This window comes from Barbus barbus (genome assembly GCF_936440315.1).
Source record: "Barbus barbus genome assembly, chromosome: 24".
NCBI lineage: Eukaryota > Metazoa > Chordata > Actinopteri > Cypriniformes > Cyprinidae > Barbus > Barbus barbus.
The window spans coordinates 21,959,266-21,984,642 of NC_136752.1; the positions used below are offsets into that span (position 1 = coordinate 21,959,266).

The 25,377-nt window shown below is 36.8% G+C and overlaps 2 protein-coding genes across 2 annotated transcripts in view; one reads left to right on the forward strand and one right to left on the reverse strand.

Annotated features, from left to right (window-relative positions):
- Positions 1–16,910: 16,910 nt before the first annotated feature.
- spats1 (spermatogenesis associated serine rich 1) lies at positions 16,911–19,698 on the reverse strand. The gene is made up of 7 exons (XM_079375566.1): positions 19,399–19,698; positions 18,890–19,009; positions 18,382–18,506; positions 18,025–18,192; positions 17,689–17,800; positions 17,252–17,305; positions 16,911–17,151 (listed from the first exon to the last, which is right to left on the reverse strand). The coding sequence occupies exons 1-7, from the start codon at positions 19,407–19,409 to the stop codon at positions 17,028–17,030; spliced, it is 714 nt and encodes a 237-aa protein (XP_079231692.1). The 5' UTR covers positions 19,410–19,698; the 3' UTR covers positions 16,911–17,027.
- Positions 19,699–21,046: 1,348 nt separating this feature from the next.
- LOC306843869 (protein cornichon homolog 3-like) overlaps positions 21,047–25,377 on the forward strand; it is a gene marked incomplete at its 5' end in the record, with an annotated part of 30,190 nt that continues 25,859 nt past the window's right edge. The window contains one exon of the mRNA XM_079375567.1: positions 21,047–21,124. Coding sequence (XP_079231693.1) covers positions 21,047–21,124 — 78 coding nt within the window. The remainder of the gene's footprint in view (positions 21,125–25,377) is intronic.

The window sequence follows — 25,377 nt, forward strand, 5'->3', positions numbered from 1 at the left end:
ACAACCGCTCATCAGTGTTGTGGAGCGCAGGGAATGCCCATCGGAGGAATCCCAGGATGCTGGGAATAGCCCTAGATGAGTACTGTGCATTTAAAGAAATATATAATACCCATTACTGAGAGAACTCAAATGGTTCAGAGAAAACAATTCCCCGAGCTAATTTAGTTTAGTTAATTGTCTACTACATGAAGTGTGTCTTGTGCTATACATTAAAGAACACAAGTCCCATTTCAGTAGATTAACAAATAGATTTCAAACAACGCAAAGCATCACATTAATAATTTCATTTAATATCAGTGAATCATCAGTGGACAGATTCATCTCAAATGACTCACAAACTTATCAGAATCACTACTTTCAATTAAAATATCAAATACAGCACTTTCTGTATTATTGTTTGCAGGCAGGAAAATAAAGTGCTGCATATTTAATGGAAATCAAGGAAATCAAGTGTAATGTTGCCTTCACTCGTGCTCAGATTATGGATCAGGACTGTGACTCCAAACACAAGCGACTCGGGGAGACACAGATGCACGCGTGAAGCAGTAAGGGACTCTTAAAGGCCACTATTACATATTGAAATATTGCTCCATTCATCCACAGACTTTATAAGCTTGGTGTTTTTCTATTCTGCCTGCTCGTACATCACTGTCAGCTGTAGTCTCGATCACAACCCCAATGACTGCTTTTTAAATCTCAACTTGTCCTGCGTTCACGCAGGCTAAAAGTTGTCTGTTGGGTGGTCATGCTACATGTTCTTATAAATGATCGGGCTCTTATAAGAAGGACAGCTCTAATTTTCAACCAGAGTAGAAGTATGTCACAAAACATGAGTCTTTTATGGTGTGGCCTTGGTAACGGTGCATTTGATGCAACAGAGTAGGATACATAAAATGATAGCTAGCCCTAGCTCTCGATAAAAGAGTCAGCCGTATTATTTGAAAAAAAAAATGTTTCCAACATAATTTACACCCCAGAATGCTGTTTATTATAATTGTATTTTTTTGACAAACATGTCAAAAGTGACAGACTATCCATGTGACAAATGAAATAAACAAGTGAGAAAGAATTCCACACAGGGCCCAAAGTGTTCATAGCTATTATTGCAAAAAATGCACAAGAAAATTTCAGGGTGTTTATTGATTTTATGTCTCACGATTTTTTGTCACACAAATCCAGAATTTTAAAATATAAAATCTATTACTGAATCTGAATGATTCCATTACAACTTTGATAGTCTAAAGAAGGAGTTCAATAAACATAAATCATTCTAATATTTACTGTGTGCAAATAATTTACATCTATTTTAAAAAGTATGACTGTCTAACAGTTAACAAGCATATAGTTTTGATCATAACCAACAGTATTGATGTAGGCCCTACTTGTTTTCCTTGAGTTTTTATTATATCATATATAATCAAGTTGTAATTTTGCCAAATTATGCAATAAGTGTGAAAATATTATTAATTTGTGTACTCTACTGTTTAAACTACGGTTTGGGTCTGTAATATTAGTTTAATGTTTTTGAACAAAGCCAATAATATCAGTTAATCAAAAATAGAGTTGGTATTTGTGAAATATTATCATAATGAAAAAACAACAACATTTTATTGTTTTATTTTTCATATATTTAAAAATGTCATTTATTCCTGTGATGCCAAAACTACATTTTCAGTCTTCAGTGTCACATCATCCTTTAGAAATCATTCTAATATGCTGATTTCTTGCTTAAGAAACATTTCTAATTATTATCAATGTTGAATATTATCAATTTTTTGTGGAAACCATAATCAAATCTTTTTTTTTTTCTTTTGGATTCTTTAAAGAACATAATTTATTTGAAATAGAACTCTTTTGTAAAATATTACGTCTACGTATTTTTAAATGCTATTTTAAATGTTTAAATGTTACTTTACATGTCTTTACATTTTCTTTCAAAAATCCATTTTCACCACATCCTCTCCTCTACACAATGTAATTAAACTAAATATATGGTGGCAGAAGTGATCATGAATTTCAACAAAATTCTCATTTGATGAATGTTTATCCACTAATGCATTATTGTACACCTTGTACTAGTGAGCATAAGAAAAGTGTATTTTCAAGGAGTTTACAAAAAGTCTACAACGTTAAAAGTGCTTATAGTTGAAATCTTCATGAATGACATGCACTGCAGCATTTGCAGGAGGAAGCCCTCAATTCAGCATAGCAGGAGGTTGCACTGGAGAAAACTGCATGCTAAATAATTGATTATGTACATAAAGCAATGCAGAAGGAACGAGGGGCAGGAAAGAACCTCAGAAGCATGTAAATAAATCCACAAACACCTAAGCAGCAGCACGACACCCTGGTATCTGTTTTGTTATCTAGTGTAATCCGCAAACTGAGCCCACGAGTGACTGTGGCTTTCTAATATAAATCTATTGATAAAACTGTCAGTCTTCCATAATTGTGGCTATTAAGAAATGTATTAGCTGTGGCACAGCATCTTCGTGTGCGATCTCACAGGGGTCTTTGGGGACTATGCAAATACACCACAAATTGCAAAAGGAGAGGGGAAAAAAAACTGTTTTGCATTATTCATAAAGGATGCCTTCAGAAATTATAGCACACTACACTGCAGGTGCAATTTGAAATATGAAGAGCTATTAACAGGAAAGATTAGTGGCCAAGTCAGTTATTCGTGAATTGTAGTTATACAGAAGGCATGTAGAAACACAAAGCATGCTGTGACAAGGATGTTCTTTGTCATGAAGTCCACGAACAAACTAAACTTCATTTGTCTGTAATTTGTAGCAACAGACAAAATAGTCAAATATACTCAAATTAAGCAATTCATTTCAAATTAATATATTAAATAAATGAAGACAATTAATTTGTAAGATTTTAATAATGTATAATAATAGAAAATGTGTAAAAGCCTCCTAATAAATTGCAAACTGAATGTTTATAAGATAAATAACAACAAAATGTTGTGTTGTGTATCTGATTATGTTTCAAAGGCTATTTGAAATTCCATTTCATTGTCTGGATATATTTTAAATTGCCCTTCCGCAAATCCTATTTGCATCTTCTGAAATGTGAACTGTCAAGACCAGTCAAATTAATAACGGTGAATTGTTTTCTTTCTTTTTTATTAACATCATGTTGTCAAATACAAGAAATTGATTCAAAATACTGAGACATCAAAAAAATAGGAGAAATTTCCCCCTGGTCACAATGTTAGATATTTTGCCAGGTTTTCCAATCTAGCAAGCAATCTGTAAGTAAGATAATAGATCACAAAATTACCTCTTTCCACTGAATGATATATAGTGGCTTGATTTATTTTTTCATTACCTAAATAAATTCCCAAAGCCAATGATGATGACAGTCATTATTCACAAGCATTGTAAAGGCTTTTAATATTCCAAAGAGCAACTCAATCTACAGCTCCATGTTGCAGTGTTAGTCGACAGATGGTTGTGCCAGCATGAATATAATAGTAAATAAACGTATCAGAGAAGGCCTGAGCTGCTCCTTAACCATCCAGGTGGACATGGGTGTGAAAGTGCACGATTACATGCATGGGTAACAGTTCAGCTTAAATGATAAAGTACAATCGGTGACAACAGCATTTGGCTGGCTGTTAGCATTTGTACAGCTACTATACACAGAAATGACAAAACCAGGTCTCTCCGTGTTTATTTGAGTGGAAAAACTCAACAGTACCCGTTTGTCCAAACAAAGAATGTAAGGGGCAGTAGAAGTAATTGGGAAACCTGTTTGGAAACAGCAAGTGCAATATGAACAGCTATTATCAGGAATGAATAGTGGCTAAGTCATTTATTTGTGATTGCATTGAAGGCATGTACTGTAGATATGCCAATCAAGCTGTATCAAGGATGTCCTTTGTCACAAAGTGCACTAAAAATATGCATTATGAACAAAAAAACAAAACAAAACAGACTTTCTTACAATTGACTGCAAGCTTGGATTCAGATCTGCCTCCATACAATCAACCAATGGTTAGATCCAATAGTTTTTTTAATTTTTTGTCTTTATAGTCTGTTTCAGTCAGATGTATAATACAGAATACGGAAGAAATTATCTGTTGCTACTTTCGTTTTGTCAAAACATTAAAGAAATTACTCAAAATGAAAATTCGGTTATCATTTATTTATCTACATATTGTTAGAAATCTGAATCATTTTATTAAAATACATTGGCATGAATTCAATACCATTGCTCTCCAGCGTGCCAAGCAATACTTCACATTTCCACCACCTACTGACCAGGAGGAACAAGAGAGGGACTGACAGGATTTTACTGTGTGTAACACTGGGTTGATTTTCACCAAAACTGATCTGATCATTTGAAAAATGATCATTTGAAAAATGATCAGGGAGCAGCATGTACTGTACTTTCTGCTGACACTTTTGGGTACTTTCTTAAGCATTAAAGTAAATCATGATGTACAGACATTGTACTGAATGTACCCAACTGGACATCAATTCAGTTATCTCATTTTCTGCAGAAGCAAGAAACTCAAAAACAAAGAGGTCTGGCACATGAGAGTGAGAATTTTCATTTTGAGTAAACTGTCGCTTTAAGGGCTCAGCTGGCAGGGAACCATGCCTCTCACGGCTGCCCTTCCACAGCTTTTCACGATAAAGCAATCGCTATAATAAAAAGCTGAAATCTGAGAGCACCAATTTAGAGAATGTAACTGGATTATTAAGTGAATGTTTATAGGTAAACGCGACGACTGCGGTGTGATTGCAGCTCTCCAGCAGACATACACTCCCACACTTGCCCCAGCCCAGAAATAGATCAAAGGGAATCCAGAAAGTGTTGATTTCCTCTGTGGATGTCCTTATTTACCAGAACAGCGATGATGAGTCAGACTGGAATACCCTGCAGCTCTGTTTCATCAAAACTAAATTAACATTTGCTGAGAAACAGCGAGCGAGGTTAAAGAAGCGCAGGTAACTTTTCATTGCGTTCGCCAAAGCACTTAAAGTAAAATGTTGCTCTTCATGTTACTAAATTCATCTTCTCAGTTGTAATAAATCGCATTTGTTCTTCACAAGGTGGCCTAATAAGGTTTTTGAATCTATAAAGTTTTTACCCAATTCATATTTGTAGACAATAGCCGTCTTTATGACAATTTCTTCTGTTTTTCCTCAGCGATGCTTCACGGAAAAGAGACAGAATGCCTAAATGGCTGCACGCCGTCCATTTTTATCTCTCAGGCATGTCATACATAGTGAAGTATAGTAAGAGTGTGTGAAATAGGATTTCTGACACTCTGAGGAAGAATCAGTGCTGAGCAGACGTCCACAGAGCATGTCAGCTGGGGATTAGCAACTCAACGGTGGAAATGAGAACATATTCCTCCATCTTTCCCGCTTAATTCCTACCTACAACCATATATCATGGTGTCCTGACAGCATGAGAGGACAAAAGACAACTAAACAGTCATGGAATATAAAATCCCTGGGATGATGGAATGGTGAAATGGGAATAAAATAAGTATTAACATCTTATCCACCTATAATGCTTCAGTAGTCAGATCGACTCTATCCTAGCCCCTGTTGTTTGACCACAATGGCTGATACTTTACCCCTAGCTTTCTACTTTCAGGCCTGTCCCAGATCGATGGTTGGCCACATCATTCTGCACGGAAAGCCCATTGTGCATCCTCTCTCAAAAGCTATTACCAGAGGAGAGGAGAGCAGGTGCGCGAGCCAATAAGTGAGGAGACACCACAGCAAGGCAGAGGCTCTGTAATTCACTTTTTCCATCTCCATGAACTTATGTGATTATGATAAATATGGTATTTTTTCTGCAAGGGGGCCATTTGCAGTGAAGCATTTACAAAACAAAAACGGAGTAGGGCAATGGAAGCCAGACCCAAGCCAGGCACCCGGTGCCTTTCTCTTGATTTTCTCATTTGCTTTTATCACTGCTGTCACACGTCCATGGGCTATTCTTTATACCTGGATAGAAAACAGGCCTGTTTTTAGATTAGCCTCAATTTCATTACATTAGTGGGGTGTTTTGATTAAGACACCTAACCTGAGGGTGCTGCCGTCCGATAACGAGGTGAAGGGGAGACAAGTGAACTGGCTGAAACAATGCTAGTAACTAGAGATAGAAGAAGCCTTTCTTGACATTCAACTTATTGTTCTCTTTCCAAGAGTCGTGTGCCAAATGTCTCTTTTTGGAGCTGGAAGATGAGGAGGATTTGAATAATGAAAGCGCAGTCATGACTACAAAAGAGAGCTTGTTATTTTCTGCTTCTTTGCTGGCGGTTGGTATTTGGCGAAACAAGTACTCTTGATGTAAACTCTATAGTGGAGCCTCAAATACACCTCTCTCTGAAAATAAACTTCAAAAAGAACAATCTTTGACAACTCCTGATGTTGAAAACCTTTGTAGTTAATAGAATCAACATAAGAACAAATACACAACAACCTATATATAACCTATATAGACATACACAATGTACTGTACATGTACCAAAGGTTTTTGTTTGCTCAGAAGTCTCACCCTCTTTTCTCAGGGTCTGGCACTTTGGAAGTGGGGTGACAGATTAAACGATTGCCTTGACATTTCTCTCTTATTCCCTGTGATGGATTGATGAAATAAAAACAGAAACACTGTGCGAACAATAATAGACTGAATTAGGACGCAATTTGTGGAGTGATTTTACCCTGTGAATGTGTATTTTTCCTTTGGGGCTTGCCAGACAGAGTATTCCAATAGATGACAATGAACACAGACTGTCTACGCTTTCTTTTCATTTAAGTATAGGAGAACCCAAAACATCTGATTACACAATCATCAATCAGCCTTTGAGATATGCTGCTGAGAAAAATGTTTGGATCGGGTCAGAGCAGGACAATGCACGTCAGTTCTTCGGTGTGAAAAGAAGTTCATGGACGCTGCTAACACTATGAGTGTCTGTCTTACTGACTTCTTTTGATAATTTCAGACATGCTAGATGAAGTCTTGGTGTAGGCAAGATCATTAAAGGGACAGTTCACCCAAAAAAGAAAATTATGTTATTATTTACTCACCCTCATGTCATTCCAAACCCGTAAGACCTTTGTTCGTCTTTGGAACACAAATTAAGATATTTTTGATGAAACCCAAGAGCTTTCTGACCCTCCACAGCAAGGGTGCTTCCACGTTCAATGTCCAGAAAGATACTAAGAACATCAGCAAAATAGTTCATGTTAGATCAGTGGTTAAACTGTAATTTTATGAAGCTGAGAGAATACCTTTTGTGTGCAAAAAATTTTTATAAAAATAAATAAATAAATTTATTCAACAATTCTTTTCCTCTGAATTTCTTCAGCAAACAAGAATTGATGAATAAAGTAGATATTTTATGTTTTTTTGCGCAGCAAAAAGTATTCTTGTAACTTCATAAAATTACGGTTGAACCTCTGATGTCACGTGGACTATTTTGTCGATGTTCTTGTATACCTTTCTGGACCTTGAATGTGGTAGGACCCTTGCAGTCTATGGAGGGTCAGAAAGCTCTCAGATTTGATCAAAAATATCTTATTTTGTTCTGAAAATAAACAGAGGTCTTACGGTTTTGTAACAACATGAGGGTGAGTAATTAATGCCAGAATTATAATTTTTGTATGAACTGTCCCTTTAAGCTCAATCACCAGTATTTGTTGTACAATATTGATTGCATCCCCTTGTTTTCGTAAAAAGATGAAGAAAAAAATCAAGGTTACATCAAGGTACTTACAGTGGAAGTACATTTTTAATAGTATTTAAAGGCATAAAATGCCGTTTAATTTTTTTTATTTAAGTCTTCTGTTGAAACTTGTGAATTATTTAACCTCTGAATTTGTAAAATTGGATATACACTACCGTTCATGGGTCTGTAAGACGTAATTGAAAGAAGTATCTGCTCACAAAGGCTGCATTTAATTGATCAAAAATACTGTAGATTCAATAATATTGTGAAATATTACCACAACAACAGTTTCCTGTTCCTTAATATTTTCAAATGTAATTTATTCCTGTGAAATTGAATCCCTGTGTTTAAAATGGTTTTGCTCCTTATTATTTTTGTGGAGTATTCTTAAGTATTCTTTGATAAATGTAAAGTTCAAAAGAACAACATTTATTTGAAATATATTTTGTGATGTTGTAAATGGCAAATCATATGAGCCAATATTTTATTCACAATAGAACATAGAGAACACAACAAATGTTTAAACAGAGAAATTTTACACTTTTATCCACTAAATGAGCTAATTTCAAATAAGTTGGCACGGGGGCAACAAAGGGCTGAAAAAGCAAGAAATTTTGAAAAGACTCAGCTGGGAGAAAATCTAGCAACTAATTAAGTTAATTGACATCAGGTCTGTACCATGATTAATTATAAAAGGGATGTCTTAGAAAGGTAGAGTCTCTCAGAAGTAAAGATGGGCAGGGGCTCTACAATCTGTGAAAGAGTGCATAAAAAGACTGTGTAATACTTTAAAAACAACGTCCCTCAACATTACATTGCAAAGGCTTTGCAAAATCTCATCATCTACAGTGCATAACATCATCAAAAGATTCAGAGAAACTGGAGAAATCACTGTGCGTAAGGGACAAGGCCAAAGACCTTTGTTGGATGCCCGTGGTCTTCTATTGTGAATAAAATATTTGCTCATGTGATTTGAAAGTCATTTAGGTTTCATTTTATTCAAATTTAAAAACGTCCCAACATTTACGGAATTTGGGTTGTAATTTGACATCATCCTTGCAGAATAAAAGTATAAATTTCTTTAACAACAACAACAACAACAAAAAACACTGACCTCAAAAACATGAAACAATAGTATAATTTTACATAGTGAAGCACTGTTTTCACATTAAAATCATGTTAACACATATTGTTTACATCTTGTGGCTAACCAATGATGAAGCAAATAATGAATATTTCAACGTTTAAGGATTGGCCCTATTTACATCCATTGTAAAGTGCCTCATTGTAATCCAGATTCTGTATTTATTTATTTTTTATTTATTTATTTTTTCAAAGAGGGACAAGTGACAATCAATTTCAGACTTAATTGGCTAGTTTTAAAATTTTTGTGTATAATTTTATCTAAAGCAACACAAAGTGAAAGCATACATTTTATCGGTTAATGCATTCCCCAGGAATCAAACCCATGACTTTGGCATTGCTACCACCATGCTGTACTGTTTCCACTTCAGGAGCACTATGGGACATACATCATTGATATGGAAAGCGCCTGGATCTAATCTGATCTTAGCCGTTGCAGCTGCTCCAAGGCTTAAAGCATAGAGTATTAAGTTTAAAAGTGTTGCCGGAAAAGGGTTTCACAGTCTAGAAGAGATAAACTGGTGTTTGGGAAGGAAAGTAGGTCCTCTGGGCATTTTTATTAGGCTTCCTCTCAGCTCAAGCCGGCCCAGACACGGGTAGGTACCTCTTCCATGTCCTCACACATCCAGTTGGGCTTATGGACACAGTTAATGTGCTGCCTTCGGGGAGTTCTGGAAGTGCAGTGAGTAAAAGATGAAGGTGGAAGCAGGAATGGCCTGATGCAACCAGCCACTATACGCTGACGACAGTGTGGCTCCCGAAGTAGCACCAGCGATGCAGAGTGGTGATTCAAAATGTGCTAATAGCTTGATGGAGGCCTGGAGAGAAGTCGAATCTTGTTACACCCACAATCACACTGTGCTCATTATCACCCATAACACTGGAGGAGCAGCAACTAAATGAGGGAGGTTACACATGCACCTAATAAGAAGATTTGTAAACGTCCATTCTGTCAGGATCACTATCGTCAAAGATGATTGACAATTAGCATACAGTTTGGATTGGCGGAATGGTTCTGTTCTGGGCAAGAACTCCCTGCGCATCCATGCAGCCTAGCATGGATGAGAGCAGGGAGAACAGCAATAACCCCCCAGGGTAAACAGAACAGAACCAGCAAAAGTATTGCAGATTTGTTAAAAAGTTCAGTAATTTTATGTACATATTTTTTAATTTGTCTGATTCAAAATCAGAAGGCTGGATGCTGACTGACAGAGGAGGAGTTGGGGATGGAGGAGGGTAATTTGCTATTGAGCAATACGAAAACTGCTGATAATACTGACGATTGGATGCTTAGATAGGTGTCGTATTCCTATAGGTAGATGGGGATCAGCTGAGAGTCAACTGACGCGAGCTTGACAAATGTGACCTGCCAGAATTAACGCTATACTCAATTTTTATAAACACGGGTAAGAATTCATGCAATCTGCAAATGTCGTTTGTATTTTATGCATGCAAATGCAACATTGAATCAAATGCTAAAGTTTTTAAAGCATTTGTTATAGACTGGATTTCGAGATGTGGGCATTGCATTCAAATAGTAGGCAAACAATATAAATAAACAAATAAAAATAAAAAAGTATGTAAGTGTAGTATGTCTGAATTCATATCATTCACAAAACAGTAGATAAAGAGTGTTATTCCATTAAATTATAATATTTTGATTAAAAAATACAAGGTCAAGTCTTAAAATAAAACATGCATACATTAATTGTTGACAATAAGATCAATTTTGACAATAAGATAATTTCATTTCATACTGATTTTAAAAGGCATTCAAAAAATTTAAATGCTATTTTTGGTTAAAAAAAACAAACCCCGCAGAAACAGGTGAACAATTCCAGGTGAAATAATAAAGTGAAATAATTTGGTAAATAATAGCATATTGAGCAAAATGCAAAAGCAGTTGTCCACGTTACAAGACCAGAATATCAACAACAACAAAAGTCAAGAAAGACTCAATTGATATACAGTACATTACAGGCAGTGTAAGCTCATTGCTTATCTGTGCATTTGGATTAACCTCCATTAAATTTGGTCAAAGTCCATCCTAGGCCACCTTCAAATGTATTTTCAGTCATCCAAGCATTATCACAATGCACATTGGGTCAATGCACACATGGATTTTAATGTGACCGAGGGCAACCGTGATTTTCTCACTGAAAATTCAGCTACTTCTCAAGTAATTACTGCATTCTGTCGCTTCTGTATAGTATTGATTATCAGTGCATTTCCATGAAGGTGAACTTGCCGTTTGTATAAGGACACAAGTTAATAGTCCACAGCAGCTGTATATTCAGAAAGCTGACTGCTGGCTCCACTAACCACTAAAGCTAAATGAAAAAGCACAGGCCATAAGTGAATGCAGTGGATCGGAGCAAAATAACAAAGGACACGAACAGTGGAGTAACGGAGGCGAGGGGGCATGAGCTCTACGAGCATTGTGGGCTGAAGATAAAGTGCTGATCCAGCAGACAGTGTCCTACACAGATTGGCTCATGCGATGGAAAAATTAGAGCAGTGCCCAGACACATGGTGCGACTCCAGCTGGGTTTGACTTTGCGAGGCCTGTGGCGTATTTGATTTAAACACTCACTCAATGAAATTGGAATAAAGATAGTGATCTCTTCTTACATATATGGGTTGGTGTGGAACGTAAAAGGAGATTTAGCAGAAAGTCTGACACTGAGAAAGAAATTGCGAGATAAGTATAAATTCACACAATCCTCACATAAACTTATTTGTTAGAAGAACAAAAAATCACGTCTTTACTGACATTAATTCACCTCATTACTGACACCTTTTTAATTCCATGGCAGAAAAAAAAAAATTGAAATCAGAATTCTGAGTTTATACCTTACAATTTTGACATTTTTCTTCGAAAAGTCAGAATTGCAAGTTGCAAAATCCAAATTGTGAGATTAAATTAATTATACATTTTTATTTTTTATATTGTAGTGGAAACAAGATTCCACATTTCTGACATTTTGCAGGTTCACTAACATTTTGTGTTCCACAAGAAAGAATGCCATAGGGGGTTAGAGAATGATATGCATGTAAATCCTGAAAATATTTTCTTAATATAATATCTTATTTGATTTTGCTTAAATGCATAGTTTTAGGGATGTCCCTACACTTTTACTGGAAAATAATAAAATATTATGATCAAAAATGATTTTGCACTGCATCATGCATTCAGAAAGCTACATTTTGCTATTAAGATAAGATTCCGATTCTCAAATGCAAAGAGAAAATGAACAGTGTCATCTAGTGGTTGAACAGTGTCATCTAACTTTCACTTGTGACGTCTCAGAAATGTACCATGATCTCCACCGTCTCCACTGAATCTCCACTGATCAAATCAATTTACTGTACAATCAGAGAATAAAAACAGCTGTCAGGTTGACATATGCCTGAACAATTACTAAAATGCATTAGAGATTGCACTGACGTCACTCATGTCTGAATAAATTAAGCTTATGACTTTCTGGTGACCCATGCTAATGACAATTTCCCTACTAAATTAGATTTAAAATTTGGAAAAGCTTTCATTAATATTTCATGAACACAGGAGGAAACCACCATTACCTCTTAGTAAGACTTTTCCTTGGCTGCATTTAACCAGAGAGCCTATCAGTACAGTAGCCTTGTTTAGACAGCACTGTTAGTTAATCAGGAGGCACTCCACTTAATACTGTCAGTGTACAGTAATGCCACTGTCAGAAACAAATTCTTACAGAATGCTGTGTAGTGTGTTTCTCTGATGGTGAACGATCAATGAACAATCATGGGTAAATCAATATGCTCTGGGGCCCTGCAACGGTCCAACGAAAAAGTGAGCTTTGTGCCTGTGGTTTGGAACAGAAATCACCTCATTTTAACAACCAGCCAATCAGAAAATCTCTAAATTAGTCTTTAAAGATGCCTAAAAAGATGATCATCTAAAGAAATACATGTATTGGTGGCAATTACACCAACTGCAAATTAACATCTCAACTGAATGTCTCTAATCACATTTAAAAAAAGAAACTTCGGCTTGAGATACATTTAATTGCTCCCCTCGTATTCTGAATGCTTTTATTCCACTAGAGGACGTCAAATTAGTATGCTATAAGTGATGCAAGATTTCTGTTGCGCTCTGTGCACTTTTGTGCCAGGGATTTGTCTTCCCCTTTTGACATAAATACGCTCAAAAGGTGATCTGTAGAGCTTAGAAATTCTCAAGGGAGCTTGTCACTGGCTTTAAAGATTGCCATAATGTTAAAAGTGTTACTAGGAGGAAATCCATTCATGAAATGTCATGAGACTCTAGCCTGTCAGAGAAAAAAAAAAAAAAAAAACATTTTTCACATAATATCAAAAAGTCAGTTTGAACATGAATGGGCTAAATATGAGCAGAATGGACTTCACCAGTGGCATTCTTGATTTACCCTCAATTCACCTTTCTTAAGACGAGACAAAACGGTAAACAAAATATCTAGAGAAATGAGCATGTTATTTACTTCAAATGGCTTAAAATAGCCTACAAATGGACTCAAACGATCACTATTGTTCTCTTTAACCAATGTGTTCTGCCATCTTGTCATCAAAGACATTGCATACTAACTTGTTCATGCATACTAAATTGGGAAACCCTTGAGGCTGAATCGGAATCGGAAAACTGAATCGGGGCCGAGTACCAAAACAAACTTGTAGCCAATCAGCAGAAAGGGATATGTCTACTCATGAGGTGGAGGAGAGAGCGTTCAGTAAACAGCCGAGCCGAGCGACAGAAGGAAAGAGATGGTGAATAAAAAACAAAAGAGGAAAACGTCTGCGGAACGATAAGACAAGAAGTAGGACCCATGTAAATATCGGATCAGCTTTCCAGTGCTGGAGAGAACTCAGGGAGGGGAAGGCCTTTGCCTTTGGTTCTTCTCGATAAGTTAGTAACACTGTGTCTACACCGGACACGCCGCAACAGCTAAAGTCTGCCTACACTGGACGCGATAAAGCGACCATTGAAAATCATTTGAAATTTGTGTCAGCATGTCATAGATAGAACGCGGCAACCAATGGTGGTTTTCTGTCGGGGATTTGGCGCGCCGCACCTGTAGAAGTCAAAATCGTGTACGGTGTAGACACAGTGTAACATTGGTTTTGCTTTGTTTCACAGAACTAATTGTTGCCTGGGTTGCGTAGGCAGAGCCGATCCTCCCTATACGCAGAATACGCAAGCTGCGTAGGGCCTCCGAAACACTAGGGGGCCCCCTTGCTCTCAAAGATGTTTTAATTTTAGTTTCGTTTGTGAGTTTGACCAGCGGTTATGAAAGCATGATAATTTATTTTAATGCGGTGTGCTGTCACCCTCTCTACCATGCTCTCTATGTAAAAATCAGTCAAATCATGAAATGTGAATGTCGTACAGTCTCTTGTTCAAGACTAAAAAAACAAGTTGAAAGCATACCGAGCCGCAGAAGAAATACTGTTTCTCGAGCGCTTTCCACGAGCACGATTTGAGATGGAGAGAAACACGAACAAATGCGTTATATCCATTCAACCCCTCCACGATACCACTCCCCGCCGACGACAAAGTTGCGTAGGGCCCCCAGAAGTCTATGATCAGCACTGTGCGTAGGCTACGTATGTGTGGGGCTATCAAAATAGGGGCGAGCTATCAAAATAGGGGCGAGATTTGATTTCAAATATCAACATTGGCCTCCAGAAATAGCTTACCCCACCTTTAATGGAACTGTTTCACACTTTCTGACTGCAGGAACTAGAACTATGGAAACGGCGCCCTCTGGTGACTGGGGTGTGACTACAGAAGGGAAAAAAACGCCTTTAAAACTGGGACACGGTAATAGCCTACATGTCTCCCCGCTCCATTACTTTGACTGGCTCCTTTAATGCAGGACCGACTATATGGATCAAATCTGTCAAATTTAGAAGCTGTGCATTTTCACAACTTTCACAGATCTTCTTTCTTGCTTTCTTTCTGTTTAAACAGCCTAACAGGATCAATTTTTAAACAAACATTTATTTTGTTATTGGTCAGGTTGAGAAATAAATTAAGTAAATGATTCATAAATTGCTGATTCTTTATTTATCATCTGGGATATTTAAAAAGTTTATCAATAGCCTATAGCCGATAGCGATGTCCGATTTGTGAATTAATCATTCTTTTGAGAGGCTTCTTTTCAATGAACCTGTTAACAAATCGCTCACAGGTTTGTTAACAGGTGAAGATTCATGTAAATTTGACTGGAATTTAATTATTTGGATGGAACAAATCATGTTAAAGGACAAGTCTGCTGCTTTTACCGAATTATATTACAGTAGGCCTATGTATGTGAACCAACAACGTGTTCTCTTTCTCCTTATGTTGCTGGTCACGTTCGTCAGATGACGCAAAAAGCTGTTTTGACAGCTCAAAGACTTTTGTTAAAAATACAAATCATACTTCTGCATTTTTGTATCTCTGTCACCGGATAGTTGGATTGAGCAGTCCACTTTTTAATTTATCACTCAAGGAACTGTTTCCAGGTCTAAACCACTACTATCTCAACAGCCATTTATGAACACTATGTATATCACATTTAAGCTAAGCTTTTAAAAACTTGTGTACAGAATATAGTCTCCAGGCTCACAGCATCCTGGACGCCAATATTGAAAAAATTCATAAAAGATGAATCACTGTCTGGCCATCTGAGATTTAGGTATGGAGAAAGATTAGGATCATGATTGTTGGTATATGTCCATACTTTATTGCCAGTGGCTATAAAGTGTAGTAGCCTCTGTGCCAAATTCCACAATGTTTTAATGTATGGGCATGCACTCGAAAATCAACTACAGTGAATCTGTAATCTGTGCACTTGGACTCAACATTATACTTTTTTCTTGGGAAGACAGAAACACTTGACAAAACAAAAGGTCCTTACATCCATTCTCACTGCTGTGGCAGCAAGTCTGAAATGTCTCGCTGCCAAGTGAACAGCCAGGCCTGTTTGTACCAGATAAGGTAATACCTGTAAGATATTGTGCAAGGTTCGGGATGCCATATTGCTTCAGGTGGTTCCAGACCCCCAAAAGGTGTCTGCACAAGGCTGGAGTAAATACTCACATGCTATTCAACCCGTCTCGCTTTCTCATTCAATAATTTAATTGTCCTTAATGACTCTTAATGATAGGAGGAAAACTGCAAAAAGTGGCATACACTAAAAGGTTTCTAGCACATTTAGTTGGGGGCGAAAATGACTAAACAGCTTCCTTAATGACCCCCAAATTTGTGATCTAAATATGAATGACAATGTGAGCTGGTATAACCCTGTGGTTAGATTTTATGGAAATTTTATAGCGTTATCAGAGTGAAACAATATCATCTATCTCTACTGCATAAAAGTGATACAATTTAAGGATGATGTATGCTGTACATATTATCAAAGTGGGCTGTGTGAGGTCAGAGAAAGTATGGATGCATACCAATGGAATTATACAGGCTGTACAGTGTTGATAAGCTCATTATTAATTTGCCTTTTGGATGAACCATATGGACAATGAATAGGCAGCAAAACCTAGATAAAAATGCAACAGATGGCCCACCAGAGAAATTCTTACAAAATCAAATAGGTTTCTTTAAAATGCTTTAAAGAGCACGTTGGGTTTGATCCTTGTTTTATGAAACAACAGTTTTTTAGCTATTAGATTACATGGTTTAGTGTAAGAACGAACTGACTACAATAGAACTTTTGCTTATTATATGGGTATGAATTATACAGAATATGGTGAATTCAGATGAAACAAGAACGGTGACAAACTTCTTCCCTACACTTAACTGCCTCCTATTCTATCCTGCAATTAAATTTTGGCACAGTGAAAAGACCTTCATTTGTCTTTGTCAGGGAATTAAGGAAAATCTATTTGACGGACCTCCAACTAATAAGGCAAAGAAAAGGTCAAATTATTTTCACTGTCTGAAGCCCAAGGCATTTTGTCCTGATTCGACCCTTTCCAAAGTGAAGTTCTGAAGCTGAACAAATAAATATCAAAATATTGTAAAATATACTCAATGGAAAGCCATAAGTTTGTGTTGAAGGAAAGAAAATTCTTTTATTTTCTTCAACACTTGCTAGAACGAAACAAAATAGAAAATACTAACAATACAACACAACATGTATGTAAGCATGGCTTGACACCTTACAAATTAGGTGTCCAGCAAAACTGTCCTTTCATAGATGTCTGGTGCTGGTCTCCAGCTGCTCAGCCTCTTGACTTCAAGAATGTCCTCATCTCGAGCACGACTTTTATGTTTCTCTGCATACAGTGCACTGTGAATATATATAGTACATACACCTTAAGAAATTCCATAGATATATCTCATCAGCCATGAACGGTGCAGGTCACCATAATTTTATTTCTTATACCTACCTGATATCTTTTGCTGGTGGTTTTAGGTGAATAAATGTGACAAAAGGCCTGGACCTGAAGTAATATACAAGTAAATATGTAAAACAAATGATCTGTGTTTGTGCTCAAGTTTTGTCTCCTTACTCTTGTCTTCCAAATGTTTCTTGTTAATTATTCTTGTTAAAACATTAGGTTCTTGTGTATTTATAGCCTTTGTGTTTTCCTTTTCTTTGGGCATCTTTCAATTGCCCTGCTGTGTGCTGTGAAAGTTCAAACTGTGGGCTGTCTGTATGTCCACTTTCAATGGGGAATTTTGAAACGTTATGCTTTGATACATCCCTTCACAGGAAGTGGAAGAAAGGGTGTTTTTATGTTCATTAATTTGCATTAAAACATGGCTACAGTCCCATCTTTTTGGTCTATTTTACTGCATCTACAGTAAGCATGTTGGTCCTTACCCAAAAGTGGCTGTGTGCAGTGATGATTCATATTTATAAAAGTCAGGGCTGTACTCAGGAACTAGAAATGGTCTGACCTTTGTTGAATGGTAGATGCTACATTTGTCTGTGGCTGAAAAAAACAAGAAGATGTGGTTTATTAAAGTTTGACTGTTTCTCAGACTATAAATGTTTCAAACTGTGTACTGTATGTTAGAAAAAACGAGGAATTACCCATGACCTAAAACAACACAAGGTGCACTGACTACACTTCACTAAATACAATTCTGCTTTATATGAACAGTTAAGAACAGTAGCAGGGAGTAACCTTATTAGCATTGATAATGTGGCTCTTACCCTGCTTTTTCCTCCCCATGGATGATTCCAGGGAATTTTCTGAATTGCATCTCGTGCTTCTCGCATGATTAATGCCATCCATAAAACATCTCTTTCCAGCGTGATAGGTCTTGGGCTGTCCAAAGTTTGGATAAAAGCTCCATTCAGATGCAGACATCCTATTAGCATCTAAATGGACATGCCAATAAATATAAATGATTCTGAAAAATGATCCCAGAAACTAAAGAGTTAAAAGATGTTACAGCCTTAGTGATTACTGTAATGAAGTCATAGGAAAGTTTTCATGTACAGCTGCCACTAGAGATCCTTTTATTAATGCTTGAACAGATAGACGTTGCTGATCAAAGCCTGACTCACGTGGGAAGGATCTCATCAGTTTCCTTTCATTGGGAAACTTTATGTCTTTGATGTATGGAAATGGGGCATCACTGTATCGAGGTTCAGGTATCCAGCGTAACTGGGATTTCCAGTCAAGGTCACATCTAAAAGCATTGGTATCATTTTAATGTAGTGTAGAAGAAACAATTCATATGCATAAAAGCATAGAATACACATAGACATTAAGTTTGACTTGATTTGAAATATTGGCATTGGCTAGAGACAAGAGCACATGTCTCACAGTTAACTGTAATGCTGTAACTTCAGAGCTTCAAAATTAAGACTCAAGAGTCTCTCATATGTCCCACTCAGAAATTCTGTTCAATTTACGATTCAGGCTACGCAATAAAATTTTGACACTTTGCTTCTACTGCTTCAAACACTACAGGAAAAATTGAAAAGCTGTCATTCACAAGTTACTCCAACTGCAGGTAACAATACATTTTTAATACTTTAAGGGAGAGAAATTGATTCATGAAATAGTTACTCAGTGAGAATAGGCTCAGCGTGTCTAACGTGAGGCTTGAAGTCCTGCTCTTTTCCAAAACTCCAGAACAAGTCACCAAAGTCGGTGTGTTTCTTCTTATCACCACACCGTGACATTTCACTAAGTAACAAGAGAAAAAAAATGATAGAAAAAGGGAATGATCTGCGATGCAGTACTTTTTGAACTTAAAGTAAATGTAGGCCTATAGGCTATTGCTTAATGCTTATGTTGTAAGTAAATAGCCTAGTCTACACGAGATTTTTAGAAATAGTGCTAAGCAAATTTAATTATTTAAGCACACACAAAATGATCTCAAAAACACTATTCACCTCGTGTGGCGTAAGCTACAACTTTTTAAGAAACAAATGACTGAATTCAGAGTGAATTTGTAGTGTTTTTTAGTCTACTTGCGCCCATCGCAACGCGACTACTAGCCTATAAATATTTTGTAGTAAATGAAAGATCAATGTTAGAATATATATGGGCCAAACATATCCTGGAAACCTTACCTCGTGTTCATCACGTAGCTGAATGATCCAGTGATCTTTGTACATTGAGTTAAAGGCTGTAGACAAAACTATTGTAATAATCCGTTGCCATGAGAACATAAGCAAAACCAACAATATAGCCTTCAGAGTCTGATACAAATGCTCTGTAAATCGATTGTGTAGCCTATATATTTGTTTAGTTATTCACTTACTGATATGCATTATTTATTCACACGGTAATTTATTCACACGGTCTATTTGCTTTTTAGTATACGGTATAAAATGTTAGTAAAATCATTTGGATTTGCCTGACTTTAGCCTGTCAAAACGCAAGATGGCGCAAGAAGGTAATTTATCCTTAAGTTACATCCTTACAAGGATACTGTTAAAGTATGTCTTAATAACTTTTATATGTCTGTGTGTGAATACTATGTGTGTGTGTGTGTGTGTGTGTGTGTGTGTGTGTGTGTGTGTATTAAGTATTAGGCTACTATTATAACTGATACTCTGCAGGCTACTAAAACAACAGTCTAGATAAAGTCTATGGGAAGGTTATGTAACTATTTAAAAAAGAAACAAAAATCTATTAAATAGACTGAGCCGGAGTTTCTTACCTCAATGCAGATGAAATATGGAAAGTGGCCTGTCAGGATGAGGGCTGACTTTGATATTAACTAATTTTATAATCCAAGTGGATGCTGCACACTGGTGGTGGTTGAGGAGAGACCCCCCCCCCCCCCCCCCCCCCCCCCCCCCCACATGATTGTAAAGCGCTTTGGGTGTACAGCAATACACAATAAAGCGCTATATAAATGCATCATTCATTCATTCATTCATAATATCTGAAGCAGTTATTTATAGCTGTGAAAACTTAAAAAAGAGGAATATTTTTAAAATGACCCCCTTCTTTCTGTCAGAACGTAGTTGTGATTCTTAAAAACATACAAAGACTACTGGCCATATATTCTGTTTATTATGCAATCTATATGAAATACATGAGTTATGGTGCTGGTTTTAGGGGTTGTGATTGGTAATGTCATAACTGTGATTAAATAAAATGGTACAATTGTTTTTATTTCCATCTCATTAACTGTACATGTCGCTGTTTTATAAAGTAATGGCAATTAATGTTGTGGGACCTGCTTTGACCCAGTGTCTGATTTGAGAGAGACAGAGAAAGAGAGAGAGCTCTTTAAATCCACCTGTTAGCCGGCATATATTCTTGCGCCTTCGCTTTGGGAAGGTGAATGATCGCCAGGACCGTGTGTCAGTGTTTTAACTCAAAGTTCTGCATTTTTCCAAAGTCTTCACCTCACACAGTCTGCATCTTTAATGGACTATCACTGCCGACGACACCATACAGGACAATATTAATGCATCATTTGCTTAACCGTCCACAAAAGCCCTGATCTCGCAGGGACTTCGCAACAGTGCATCAACTCGCGCAAAATCGACACACCACAGGACTTTTTTTATTCATTCGTGAATATGGCAAAGCGACTGCACTGAACTGGAGCTGTGGTTTGCAACACATTGTTGCAAATATTTTGAAGAAGAACACGATGGTCTCCCTCTCGCATGCCCCGTAACTGCTTGCATTCATTCAGTCCGGTTTGGCTCGAGCTCCGTCTTCTCTCCTGGAGATTTTCCTGCCAGTTTCCTCTCAATTATGTTCACTTTCGCTGCCTTTTGCTATATGCTTTCCCTTGTCCTCTGTGCTTCTCTCATCTTCTTCGCGATCTGGCATGTAAGTGTTTGCATCTTTGATGTGCTTTGTGAAAATATGCTGCAGAATGACATGCATGTGTTAGAGCAGAGGTTGCTGCATCAGACAAAACTGTCTATCACCAGATCAAAGCCTTCTTGATATTATGAATGTCTCTGGCATGTCTTACATCACCAAATTCAGAAGTCACTGATGATCATTTGAGTGTAAATTGATGGTGAAATTAGACTTGGGTCACAGCATTGGTGCATATCCTGACTTGGTGGCACCAGCTTGTGTCAGGGAAGTCTTTTGCACACCTTGATTTGGGTTTCCCATCTCTCTAATGGACAAAACACCTTTGTGGGTTGTTTCAGATGCTGTTTATCCATTTCAGGAAACACCTACTTGCATTAAACCCCCTTACAGTTCAACTGTGCAAGCCACAGTCAGTGTTATTTTCTGGCAGCAGTTTGTGCGTGACCTGTTTTGATGTTACGCTGTCCTTTATGTCTGTGCACTTTACGCAAGGTGTAACACTGTTTCCTTGAGGAAAGCTGCATTAAAGCACTGGCTCACATTCACAGCACTGCAAGACTGCTCTAGATTTGGGTCAGCACAGTCATTTGCCCTAGGCTTGCTTTTGCATAGCAACAGACATTATAGCCTCAAGGGTTAAATAAGGGGTAAATATGAGGACAGGACATCACATTTGAACCAGACCTTTCTGTATAAGACATCATTCAACTCAATCTATTTCTAATAAACTGTCCTTTAGTTATTCTAAATCAAGTTCCTTTTATTTGTCAGTTATTTTGTGAGGAAGGCAGAAATGCTGTCCTCAGCGGTTTCAGCTTTTGAATCTTTAATAGCCTTAATTCGATCGGCTCACAATGGGAAAATCCTGACACGTCGCCCCTCTTTCACGTCTACAAATTGAATACATTTTAGGTTTCAAGAGTAGGTTCAGCATGTTACATAGTGTACAGTATGTTTTGAAGCAGAGTTTTTATTGAATGCACTGAATATAGAGTATGCATTATGAGACAACTTCCTCACTGTCCTTTTAAGCCATGCTGAAACACAGTATGTCACCCAGACATATCAAAGAGAGCAGCATCTGCTTTAAAAAAGGACATATTATTATAAAATCATGATCACTGAATCCCAAGACATTGGGAAATTCTGAATATCAGTGGAACTTTAGTTGATAAGTGTCCTTCAGCAAAAATCCTGTGTTGTAAGTGATTCTGCTTTTAATAACACACACACATTTTTATTTATATATATACAATTATCATGCTGACAGTACTTATCGGCTGATGTCACCATACAAATGCACACAATCCCAAAGGACTATATTGAGCTGTGGTGTGAAAAGCAGTAGACAGGGACAATATCCTAAAGTACATTTCACGCTTTTAAGAACCCTCCACAAAGAAACTGGAAAAGCATCTACTATTATATAATATTTGTGATTTATTTATGGTTTTCAAAAGTTTGGGTTCATTAAGATTTTTTTAAAGAATTAATTTAGCAAGGACACAGTAAATTGATCAAAAGTGACATTAAAGACATTTAAACATTACAAAAATTTCAAATAAATGCCACTCTTTGGAACTTTCTATTCATCAAAGAATCCTGAAACAAATCACAAAATATTATGCACAACTTGATAATAATAATAAATGTTTCTTGAGCACTGATTCAGCATATTAAAATGATTTCTGAAGGATCGCGTGACACTGAAAACTGGAATAATGGCTTGTGAAAATTTAGCTTTCGGGTATAAATAATATCTACCAGCAAAGATCCTTGAAATCTCTTACAGAACCTTTTAAACGTGAAGTTTTCAAACAATGCTAAATCTATCTTTCTTTATCTTAAATTAGATTACGATAATGGAAGAATCTATCTGCCGTCCTTTTCAAAGGGATCTAAAGAGATGCCTAATCTGCATATTTCCCCTTGTGTGTAATCCTACATCTGAGGGGAAATTATCCCCACATTAACTTAACTAACACTGAGAGTCAAAAGCTTCCTCAGCAGATGTTTCGAATCCACTTTCACAGCCAGTGGAAACCAACACATTAGTGCCCACAAAACCTTTGGCAAAGATGCACAGTTTAGAACAGTATTTAACAGATTGTCTATGAATGCACTGGTGCGTTTATCCGTGAAGGTTTAAATGTATTATTGAGATGTATAGTGGTTGTCCTAATTGTGGCACATTTCATTCAAAAATCCCGCAAGCTACTGTACTTCGAAGAGCTCTTGTTAAACATCGGAGGGCAACTTGATTATTCTACAAGGGGACATATGTTAAACAGGCTTACACATGCTAACATGACTTGAATAATGCCAATGTATGAAGCACAGTCCTTTTAGAACAAAACATATTTGCTGTACAGGTTAGATTTTAAGTTACATCTATTCACAAAAACATGCTATGCATTTGAAAATAACACACCACCTACACTAAACCCTACTCTAAATCTAACCAGTAGTGTAAGCAAAAGCTTGCTTTTACAAGAATAATAGTTTTCAGCTATTTTATCGTGACTCACAATTCACAGGAGACCTGAAACGCTCTGCATTGCAATTACAGTGCTTACCGGGGGTGCTAACGAGCAAGTATACTACACCAGAAAAGCCATACATATGAAATCTGTTGTGATGCAAATGTAAAAATATATTAGTTTACAAATTATACACTATGGAAAAAAGTGTTTTGTCATAACATAGTATTGTAACTCTCATAATATCATAATTTGTGTGAAAAGAAATAAGAGTTGTTGGTGTTTTACTGCCATAATCGGTAATTTTAGCTGGAATCTGAGTGAATTGTATGTATAGGTTTGTTTATGGAGTTTTGGAGCAACAAAATTTCCAATGAGTCTGTGTTGGCTTTATCATTTGGCTAACACAAGCTAGTAGTATTAGAAAGGGCTTACGCAAGCTAGTAGTATTAGCAAGGTCTCTAACCCAAAATCTTGGGTAATACCACTAAGAAGTGGTATTAACATAATTTTGGAAATAACAGGCATTGGGACAGTGTTAGAGAATGAGGTGATGGATTAGGGCAAGCGTGATATCATTTGTAGACTTTACAGCAGGCAATCAAAAAGAAATCTATAATTTCTCACAGCCCAGTTCCCTCTTACTGGCGACACAATGTGTTATAATCATGATGAATGTGACCCTGGACCAAAAAATAGCCAACAATACATTGTATGGGTAAAAATAAAAATTTATTTTATGCCAAAAGTCATTAGAATATTAAGGAAAGATCATGTTCCATGGAGATATTTTCCTACCATAAATATATCAAAACTTTTTTTTTATTAGTAATATTCATTGATTTTTTTTTCACCCTCAGATACCAGATTTCCAAATAGTTGTATCTCAGCCAAATAGTGTCCTATCCTAACAAACCATACATCAATGGAAAGATTATTTATTCAGCTTTCAGATAATGTATAAATCTCAATTTCATAAAATTGACCCTAATGACTGGTTCAGGGTCACAAATATGAGAATGTTTGCTGAAATCACATCTAATAATTTTAAATATTAGAGACAGAGTTTACTGAGCAACTATTCTATTCTGTGCATTATGAGTATATTTATATACAAGTACAGTTCTCCAGTCAGCTCAGGTTTTTTCAATACAACGTAATCCCCAGATGGGTAATCTGATGTCACATAGGGAACAAAACAGCAATGTTTCCACATGGATGCAATGTGCACATGTTACATTCTTTGTTGGTTATCTTTCTGGAAGGCATGTAACATATGCAGGAACATTTTGCATTTCTTGCAACTATGATTAAGATTCTTATGCTGCTGTCAGGTTTAAACCTGGCCCTATTTTAAATTAACCCATTTTAAGAGTTTTTATGCTTCATCAACATTTAGAAAAAGTGTTCAGTTATTTATGTCACTTGTGTAGCTTATATGGTTCAGTGATCCCCCTTTCATGGTGCAAGTTTAAATGTGATTATTAAAGGATGGCCAGATTTTAAATGTGTATATGTAATGTGTTTTTTTTTTTCTGATTATATAGGGCCTACACCGCACACACTTATTTGACAGCCAAGCAGAAAAGCAGTTAAAATCATACCCCATTTTTACTGCTCGTGTCGCCTACAGAATTGAGAGAATATTGATATACTACGGGAGAGGTAGTGTAGGAGGAGAGGGCAGTTTGGTCTGTAACAGGGGAAATAAGCTTGACTAATTTGATCTAACTTTAATTTAGGCTTCTTTTGCCTTGTGCATGAGCTATAGCCATG

Bases quoted from the DNA above. Each gene is read 5' to 3' on its own strand.
- spats1 (XM_079375566.1), bottom strand. The intron at 18,507-18,889 runs GTAACTATTTCA...CAATGCTTTTAG, and splicing joins GCTGAGCCTATTCTCACTGA to ATGTGACCTTGACTGGAAAT. The intron at 17,152-17,251 runs GTAGGTATAAGA...ATATATTCACAG, and splicing joins CCACCAGCAAAAGATATCAG to TGCACTGTATGCAGAGAAAC.